The sequence below is a fragment of the Lingula anatina genome, chromosome 3 (assembly GCF_051362555.1).
Source record: "Lingula anatina isolate TDL-2025a chromosome 3, LinAna3.0, whole genome shotgun sequence".
In the NCBI taxonomy this organism is placed as follows: domain Eukaryota; kingdom Metazoa; phylum Brachiopoda; class Lingulata; order Lingulida; family Lingulidae; genus Lingula; species Lingula anatina.
Genome location: NC_141769.1, coordinates 12589092 through 12599417, shown reverse-complemented (window position 1 = coordinate 12599417; position 10326 = coordinate 12589092). Strand labels below are relative to the sequence as shown.

The window sequence follows — 10326 nt, the reverse complement described above, 5'->3', positions numbered from 1 at the left end:
TGTCGCTGGGGAAGAAAAAATCCTGCTCTATCTCAAATTTAACTTGATATGTAGTTAAACAAACATGAATTCTACTCTAAGTTCATTTCGAATGTAGGCTGTATGTTATATGTGTTGATAACAGATATCAAATCACCACGTAAAGACGTAACGACACACAAACAAGTGACAAACATAGAAGATGTATACAAACTTGAAATGAGGATGTAGAAATTAGACAAAATACATTCTGATTTTCGCTCAAGACATGGCTACATGGGGGAGTATGATGTTGCGGGACCATTACCGTAGGAGTGAGTATAGTTGATTGAACATAGATAGGTTTATCTGTATTTCGGTAAAATGGCCTGTTCGCGTCCTCTGGAAAAAATTGCCCACTCATTAGGATAGACACCCAATGTTTACATGTGTTATCCTTTTGTTAATACGACGTTAAACAATAGATGTATAGTAGTGTTATGCTGGGCTGCTATGCTGACAACTAGTAACACTATTCAACTGGGAATACGCTGAGAATACAAATCGTGCAGTACATGTGGTTCTATTCTGTAGTACCGATGTCAACAGGGCGACACTTTTTTAAACAGGTGCTTCTCTCTGGCGTCATTCTGATTTTCATTCTATTCAGATATGACGTCACTGAATTTTCTTCAATTGTTCCTGTACACAAGAAGTCAATTAGCGAACTGGGGACCGAAGACAACAGGATAACCTTTTACGATGAACCTTGGCACCTCCTCGCTTTCCACAAGTAGCTTTATTTAAATGCATTTTTTTCAAATTCACCTTTTTTAATATACAAAGAAAAGTTGTCATCATAAACGGACATAAAACCATGTGTACACAGCCAATTGGGCGGACATCATGACTTATAACCTGACAAATATTGCACCTGTGGTGAGGTTCATGGAAATAAACCCATTCTTTCAATGACAAATGGTGTCGGATGGAGGGGTATTTGTACTCCCCTCAACCTCTTTCCATTGTTTTCTACGTCAACATTTACTCAGCAAATTACTATTTAAAATTCATTTCTTTGCTTTTAAAGTGGATATCAACTTGGGATTTCCATAAAAAAAATTCTCAATTTGCATTAGGTTAAAGAGTTTATTCTCATTTCTGTTGTGCCTGAGGTAAAGCGATGCTTACAAAGAAACCGTGATGAAACAGTCCACGGGTTTGGAAACTTGTTAGAGAGAAATTATTTGCTCAGGCACTCAATAAAGTGGTCTGGGTGTATTAAACAGGTAGATAGCAAATAGACGATGAATCTTAAGACAACATTATCGGACAAACGATACCTTAGCCTCTCCTACAACAATACCCTTCCTAATGATGGTAAACTGAATAGAAGCTGAATGGAGAATGTTGATATTTATTTTACTTCACAATTCGATTCATGACGAAGTGTTCCATAATTTCATTCACACTTTAGAACTTACCTAGTATTTTCTTCTACATTTCAAAATTTGCGACAAACTTAAGTTTACTCGAAACGAAATGAGAAAGATGTATGAACTTAAACGAGAAATCGCTTTTCTTTTTTCGTGAAGTATGTATGTCAAATTAGGCCGCGGATGGTGTTCAAAGTTTTTGGACTACCGTGTGACTTCCTCGCTTCTGTAGCTCAGATGCAGTCGTCAAGTGACATTGACAACAGTATTCCCAGTGAGACACTCAGATCAGGGAAGCAGGACAACTTTAAACAGACAAGTTCGATATTAAAAAAACCGGCAGTGTATTGTTCTACATGAAAATCCAGATAATGTAAAATCACGACAAGCTGAATTGTATCCTGTAGAAATTGATTTGGATTCTATTTTCGTGTCTAGAAACAGCTGTCGAAGAGAAAGGGAAGAAGAGAGGCAGTGCACTTATTCTCGATATGTGAGGGACGCTTAATGAAGTGACTTCATTAAGAGAAAGAAAAGGACCTATGGTTCGTTTAACTTGCTGTTGCTGAGGTTCTGATGATGGTTATTATCGATTGTTCCTGGAAGAAAGAATACTTAGTCTACTAGACCAATCGACCACCGATAGGTCTACAACTTAATATGGTATCAACGGACTAATTAAGCTGGATGCTAGCGAATTTAATTCGGCTTGATGTCACACTGACAAGAAAGTACTGGCACATGTAATTCCTATGTTATTGATAAATTCTGATTCCAACGGAAGAGTATTAGCGTAGAGCGACTTGTGGCTTGTGCAAAGACCGGGCTTTCTGTGCGCAACTTTTATCATTTTTAAGAATTGTAATTAACGAACATGGCATCCGCAGGACTGGCAGCGGCAGAAAAGCTCTTCCTAAGTTCGACCTCGGTATCACCGCCACCAACGAAGAGACGGAGGCATCGGCAAGGAAGGAAAAATCGAGATCTGCTTCAAAATCTTCGTTCAAATCAAAATAGAATCTCAAACAAAGTGACAAGAAAGTTAAAAGATCAGGACAGTAAACAGTCAGAAGCGATCAAGAACGCCATGGGGCTTACGTTACTGGAAAGGTTATCAAAGGGAGCGACTGAGGGCGCACAAACCAGTCCCAAAATCGTGTTTCAAGGAGCTGGGAAAAACGAATCAAAGACGGACATCGACCAGAAACAGCTCCTGCTTGCTAAATCAGTAGGAGAGAAAAAGGACCTAGCAATGTCTAGGGAATCTACCAGTTTGTCTTTTCCCGATACAACACTTCTTACCCCAAAGCCACTGTCACCTATGTTTCCACCCAATGTGCGATCGGATTCAGGTCTCAGCAGTGCCTCCAATAGTTTTTCCGGCAATTCAAATACACAAAAAGGGGGACAATCAAATGGTAAAGGAGAGGGAGAGAGAGAGAGAGAGAGAGAGAGAGAGTGAGAGAGAGAGAGGGAGAGAGAGAGGGTTAATCTTTTGAGAGAGAAAGTTGTTTAGATTGCATGTGATTGGTTTGTTAAATAATAAACTATACAATACCGTATAGTATATGATCTATACTTACGCTCTATCCTCTACGGACGATTCTATGTAGAATCAAAAAGTGTTCAAAGACCTCCATTTACCTTAAAAAATCAAGTGAAATTAGGTCTTTAAAGTATATATACGTGATATTTACAGACGAAGACGCCATGGACACCATAAAACGGCGATTAGAAGAAGTGCAACAAATGACGAAGCAGTCTCCCGTACCCAGCAGTATTAGTCCAAAGCCAGCCATTGTAAGTACAATCCCTCGATACTCAGTGTAATTATATTTTCATCATAATTGTAGTGTTTTCCCCATATATTAAAATGCATACTGCTATTCTTAATTTTTCTGGCTCCAGCTTCGACTTCGACTTGTCATTAATGCATGCAATTACTACAGACATGATCAAAAGGTAAAATAGAGAAAAATTTAAGAATCGATATGCAACACCTTTAAACATTGAACAAAAATCGAAAACTCTGTCAAAATACCTTACTTCAAACGTGTTAAAGTGGGAAGATTCCGAAAAGTTGGAATGTCCCACTGCAGTGATGACTAAACATGTCGTTGATTCTACAGTATTTATTCCTGCTTTGACCAGGTTAAAACGTGATACTGACTGGAGATATTTATAAATTTATTTCTACTAAGAATTAAATAAAACTTTTCAACTAACGGTAAATTTCAGATACTCATTGAGTGAACTAGTAGCAATGTGAATTTTAAATTGCACATACATATATATAGCCTACTTGAGAACGACGAAAAAATAAAGTAAAGGTAGTGCAATTCAGAAACTAAACTGCCAATGTCAATTACATAGGCCCATTTGGCCATACCCCACAAAGCAGAGTCCTAAATTACGTATAAAAACAGTTTAAAGAAAAAGACTAAATGGGCCCCAAGATGAAGTCCACGATAGAAAGAGTGAAGAAACTGTAACAGGGGTTTCATTTTCGATGTTGGAATCGTTGCTTATACAGCAAGCCCTGGGAATGCGTCTGATCAGATTATTACAGATAAAGTTTTTCCGGGGGAATTGCACTTTCAAATTTGCTCCAAGCTATCACGATGGCTTACTCTATTTTGCCAGTCCTTGACAGGGTATAATCATGATAATTAGGACTCTTATGTTGCAAGTTTCTATTTGTAGAACTAAGTGCTTAGTGCAGCTAGTTTATTTGCTCCTTCACTTCGTCAAATATAAACAGCGAAGCCGACGTGATATGTTCACAAACTTTAACTAATGCGTGTATTTAAGGTATTCGTCTTCGGCTGTATCAGTATCGCTTTACAGAATGACTTCCCGTGCCAAGTGAATTAATTGTTTGAAATTCGCCTTATATGCTAAAAACGATGGAAGAAAGTGATGTGAGTCAAAATTTAACCATTTTCTTAATACCATAATATCATAATCAGTATGAAATAAACACATTTGACTATTACATTTTTTTTTGTTTTGTTATCCAGGGATTTAACGTGATGTCCAGGATCGCCACCTCCTTGAAAAAATTCAAAAAGAAGATTAGTCCTGCAAACCGGGTAAGTACATGTACAATATTGAAATCAGGGATATAAGACCTACATGGATATGAACATGTCTAAATATCACATTCATTTATGAAATAATTTAAGTCTGAGATGGTTGTTGGTTTACGTGTTTTTTTTCTCTCCAGGCCAGAAATTGTCTTCGCCATTCCGCGCGACTTGCCTTACTCATCAAGAACGGGTTCACAGGCAGAAAAAAGTAAGTGCGTTGTCTTGAATACTTTTAATTTTTTTAACAATTAGGATTCACCTGTTCATGATAACTCGCTGTTAAATAAAACAGTTGCTGTTTTTTAAAGAGAATGAAATAGAAATTAAACGGATAATCGGTGACACCGTCAATTAAAGGCCAAGCACGGAATGCAACTGCCTGTGCAATATATATATTATTCTTAATCAACTTCTTTATCTTATTCCATTATTTTTAGTTTTTTCTGAGCAGTGAAGTGATTGTATAGATGAATAGTGTTATGTTATGTTACGTTACAGGTATTACATTGAGGATGATTTCAGCGTTGACGACGACAGTGAAGGACAAAGTAAATTTAAAGATGTCATCACAGAAACGCTTAGCGCTGACATGTTCGTCAGATCTAGTGTAAGTGCGTCGTATACTCTTATAAGAGTCACAAAAATTTTCTAGGCAGTTACTTAAAGCTACTGCTTAAAAATTAAGATATACACATTATGACATTGACGAATGGGCAAGTGCCTCTTTTACGACAGCGCTACAATAATTAATTTATTAATAAACGCGTTTTTATGTGGAATGTTTTACTTTCAGATCGACTGGGAGACCCAGATGTGCTTGAGAACTATGCCTCATCTCAGATCCGATAAACAAATAAAAAGGGTAAGAGTGTGTATTTAATTCATTAACTGACGACAGCAAAGTCAGAAACTTAAACATAAGTGCCCGACCTTTTTATCAATATCGATACATCTTCATCATCACCATTATGTCAATACGATATTACGTATAACAATTCTCAAAATAATATTAATACTCCACCAGTAAAAAGTATTTTGCTTCGTTGTTACACCAGGTTGTGTGCCTCCTTCGCGCCACCAAAGCTTTCAGTCACATCTTCCCTGACTACGTGGAGGAGGAACTGGCCAGATATTTAGCCTACGAAATGTAAGTAAAATGTCATTTATTCTTAATCTGATATCTTATCTATTCGTTTATCTATCTTTAATTGCAGTGTTACGTTTAGCATTCGAAATGTAACAGTGTAACTTCATTATCACTTTTCACCTTGTATCTTTAAACTTAAACGTAGCATTTATCATAAGAACTATTTTCCACATTTTATTAACTGATTCATTTCAATCTAAGAGACTGAAACACGTTCATAGGACTGATATCTTTCTGAAATACGGTACATAATTCTCTTTATAACGCTTTATTCGCTTTAGTATACCATAGTATTATTGGTTATCATAATTTAATTATTATGTTCCAGTTACGACGACGGCCGTCTAATCGCCTACCAGGGTAGGAAACCAGAGAGGTTATATTACATAATCGCAGGAAAAAGTAAGAAACATGCCATAAACATAGACTACATCAAAACCTGTTACAACCAAAAGCTCAAACAAAAGGATCTGTACAAAACTGGAAACATTTGTAAAGAGATGTGCCGTACATGTCACTTGGTTCCGTACTAAAAAAATATTCGGTTCTCTGCATGGTAATTTCAGGTTTTTCCGATCACTACTATGCAGACCACTAACTCACTAACTTACTCTAACTACCTCTACAAATAGCTTAAAATATTTCAATATTTCAAGTAGTTAAAAAGGGCCTTTTTCTTTACAGTCAATATACTACGCCATTACGAACTGAAGTCTGGAGAGGTGACCAGATCTTTTGGGATCCTTACCAAGGGAATGACCACAGACGTAAGTACATGTATGACCGCAACCCTGACCGCCACACCCTTCCATTTCCATATAGAAAGTGTGTTGGAATTTGTATTCAATACAACATAAATCACCCCGAAAAGTTATAGTGAATTTACAAAGAAGTAAATAAAATAACAGGGTTTAGTATAACAAACTTAAAATGCGTGTATGTTAAAAAACACTAAGAATAAGAAAATGCACTTGTGCAGCCTGATATTTTGATTACAACCCTTCTAGTTGAAATATTTGTTTTTTACAGGTAATGGAGATGAAAAGACAAACCGAGCGAGAGGCCAACATGATAGCAAAGGGCCAAGTAGAAGTTTTCATCCTTTATTATGAGGTAGTGTAATGTGTGTAATCCTCTCAGCATATCTTGTAATTCATAAAATACACTGTTCAGTTGGCAATAAATAAATAAATAAATAAATCATAAAAGGGATTTCGCCTGCAGATAACCGTTTGACATACAGGAGGTGAACTATTGCTACATGCTATCATAACGTTTTCTGTTTTGTCATTGTGTCATGATTTTATATTACAGTACTATAGCCGTAGATGTATGAAATGAATTGTCATGATTTGTAAGGCGTCTTTTACAGCTTTTTTTTATCTAATAAACATAAGATACGCCAAATTATATGTCAACTATGTTTTTTCTGTGTTGTAGGATTATTTCGATCTTCAACGCACGGCACTAGGTCCGCCAATAGACTTCATTCAGTCACTGGACCTGTTCCAAGAGTTTCCCTGCTCAAGATTTGAAAATAATAATGAAGTTATAGATTACGAATTCTTCCCGTAAGGCATTCGTCTTAGTTTTAGTTTTGGATTCGGACAAAGTTAAATAAGAAAAAAGTTTTTTTAGGATAAAGGACGTTCGTAACGACGAAGAAATATGCTCATTGTAACGTTGTTATCATGCAACTGGAAGTGATTAACATCTAATATCTCAAAATTAAAGTAATAATAACAACATTTAACACCAACTTTGGTGCTCCATACTTTTTATGTTATCTCATGATATGTATCTATTTTCAGAAAAGGTCACGTGATCACCCAGGACACCAGCTCATCGCCTTGGATACATATCGTACATTCGGTAAGTTAGAAAGTGTCTGTTTAGGCAGATTCAGGATAGCAAAAATGGAGGGCGTTCTTTTTTGAACTCTCGTCTTCTTCTACTCATTTTGAGTATTATACAATCCCGGGTACATGAACCATGCATGTACATGTACTGTTGTCCTGTGGGTCTCAGCGTGCATCCTTTGAAAAGGAAGGAAGCTGGAACTGCCATTTTATTCTAAAAGATGGAAGGACCAGGTCCCTCGTTTCTCCTACGGTCGTATAACTATTTGTGATAAAGTAAAATAAATGGCACTTCTGAGGAAAGTGCAATTAATTTTCATGGTCATTATATTACATTATATAAATATTTTAATAAAAACACTGCATCCATTTTAATTGAACTTTTAAGGGCCATGTCAAAGTAACTCGAGTACAAGATGTTGTGGATGTCAGCACGGACCAAATGTTTACCACTCCAAACAGGCACGAGCTGGGCTGTGGCAAATCCTTCAGTCATGCAGACAGTAAGCAGTTCTCTCTCTCTCTCTCTCTTTGTGTGTGTGTGTGTGTGTGTGTGTGTGAGAGAGAGAGAGAGAGAGAGAGAGAGAGAGAGACCATTTATAGAAGACTTACCTCTTGCGACCTAAAGTTAGCAGTAATGAGTTCGCTTCTGCTGTCAAGATTTTAATGCGACTAAAAGGAAATTGCAATTCGTATTTGGTACTAGAACACACGACCGGTGTATTTTCTTTCATTGCAGATATGCTAGGACCCGGACAATTGGTCCAACAAAAGAAGATCAAAACATATTCCCATATAGTTCTTCCAAAAGTGAGATTATATTTTTATCTTCATTTTGGTTAAGATATTTTATCTCATATTCTCAGTTTAAATAAGAGTTACTATCATTATTCAGTTAACTTACGATTACGTGAAAATATTGTTTCAGAAACAGGTTTAAAAACAGCGCCCGTCTTTACTACCCTGCCTTACTATCCTATCGTCTATTACTTTTATTTCAGATACCAATTAATTCCAAAAATAATTGCTCAAAAACAAAATGCGTCTCTGGATCCAAGGAGCCGACGGAAGACGGTACCGTCTCGAATGAACCGAATGAAAATGACGGCGACGCTGAGAAAGAGGACGTAAAAATTGAACATTTAAAGAAAATTTCGCCTCAAAGCAGCGACAGCGACCTAGGGAGATTTTTACCACCGCGCTTAGAGTCCGTCGCCGAAGAACCTCAGAAGAGATATACAGGAAGTGGAGTAAGTAGTCCCTATACGTCCCTCCTCCCATCCCCCACTCCCTGGCTGATGGTCATTTAAGTGACATGACAATCAAATGCAGAAAATAAAAGCAAACGCATGGAACCAGCCCGTTGTATTATATAACAAAACTTATCAATACCAAAAAAACTCGCTGATAACTAATAATATCTATTACGGTTTGTTACAGGGCTCGCGTCGCATTTTCCCTCCAATTCACATCCCAGTGGCGTCGGGCCGACTGTTCCTCACCAAAGAGCACACCGAAATAGACAAACACTTCAGACCTAGACGGCAGAAACAAGACGGAGATAAACACCGGCAAGCCTGTGTACAGCTGGACTACTTGGGCCCTGGGGACATCATTGTAAGTGGGCGGGATATATGAGCAATATTAAGAGATGGCGAGTTTTGTGAGGTCGCATCACCTATAAACGCTTTAACGTACAATAAAATATGTATGTCTTGTCTTTATCTAGCGTTATTAGTTATAGGGATACGGATAATTTTACCAATGGAGATTCTAGTGACACTGTATCGAGTTAGACTTAATTTTTAAAATGTACATGCTCCATGCCCTATCTATTTTACAGTTTCTTCACAAATTTGTCAAGGACGTTTTTAATTGTTATCTTTTCCTCTGCAGGGTCTAGAACAAATGCGTAAACCAAAATCTTGGGAGCCGGTTATAAAAGGATATTGCCTGGTAAGTATAAGTGACTTAGTATCCACGGTTTAAAGATGCTGGTATGGTACCTAAATGTACTTAAGTGAGAATAAATACCTTCTCGAAGAGCAGATTAAGAGTATTCTACTTATGCACTGTTACCGCTAAATTATATGTTAATTGTCCGTCTTTCTGACTGACTTAACGAAGTTTAAGTTATCAACGTCTGTTTTGGTACTCTCAGATCAGCGACGGAGCAGAGGTGATTCGTATCAACAAGAGGTTCTTCCTGCAGAACGCTGAGAACAACACCATGATTAAGCTGGAAACCATGGTAAATATTCACAAAACTGCATGCCAAATTAAAATATAGTCAAATGTTTTACTTGACACTCAAGATGTATGAAGTTCGCCGTAAAATATTTAGTCCTGAGAATTCTCACAAAATAATAGTTGAAAAGTGAATAGAACCTTTTCAACAGGGCAGTAACGTTTTCTTTCGCTCCAAAATTTAATATACAGTTTCCAATATCTTGTCTCACTTCAATCTGAAACATTATTTCCCCAGATCCGCGAGTACCTGTCCGTGGACGAGAGTAAGGGCGTATTGCAAAGGAAGGAAACGTGGGCCCGCTACAAAGACTTGCTCATGCAGAAATGTGTTGGGGATGTGCAATACAAAAAGAAAACTGCAGCATCTCCACGGTGACATAGCAGCCATAGAGCACAGCATCTCCTGAAACAAGGGTCCTGTGAGGAAAAAGAAGGAAAATCACAAGTTAACACTTGAAGGCTTTTTATTGCCCTCAAAATGTGAAGGATATTGGGACCAGAGAAGATTAAAAAAAGTCCAGGGTGATCCAAACCATATTTAAATTATAAGAAAAATTAACAGATCTTATGCGAATTAGAACACACGA

The 10326-nt window shown here is 37.3% G+C and overlaps 1 protein-coding gene across 2 annotated transcripts; it reads left to right on the top strand.

Moving 5' to 3' along the window:
• Positions 1-94: 94 nt before the first annotated feature.
• Positions 95-10192, top strand: LOC106164990 (uncharacterized). Of its 2 annotated transcripts, none has more exons than XM_087009979.1 (19): positions 95-293; positions 3094-3194; positions 4415-4486; positions 4621-4691; positions 4982-5090; positions 5277-5345; positions 5539-5630; positions 5959-6032; positions 6315-6397; positions 6660-6743; positions 7071-7201; positions 7442-7502; positions 7878-7992; positions 8229-8299; positions 8491-8739; positions 8930-9106; positions 9386-9445; positions 9651-9740; positions 9975-10192. In XM_087009979.1, the coding sequence occupies exons 1-19, from the start codon at positions 248-250 to the stop codon at positions 10113-10115; spliced, it is 1896 nt and encodes a 631-aa protein (XP_086866105.1). In that variant the 5' UTR covers positions 95-247; the 3' UTR covers positions 10116-10192. The 2 variants fall into 2 exon arrangements, with proteins under 2 accessions (XP_086866105.1, XP_086866104.1); XM_087009978.1 differs by lacking the exon at positions 95-293 and adding an exon at positions 1610-2812.
• Positions 10193-10326: the final 134 nt, after the last annotated feature.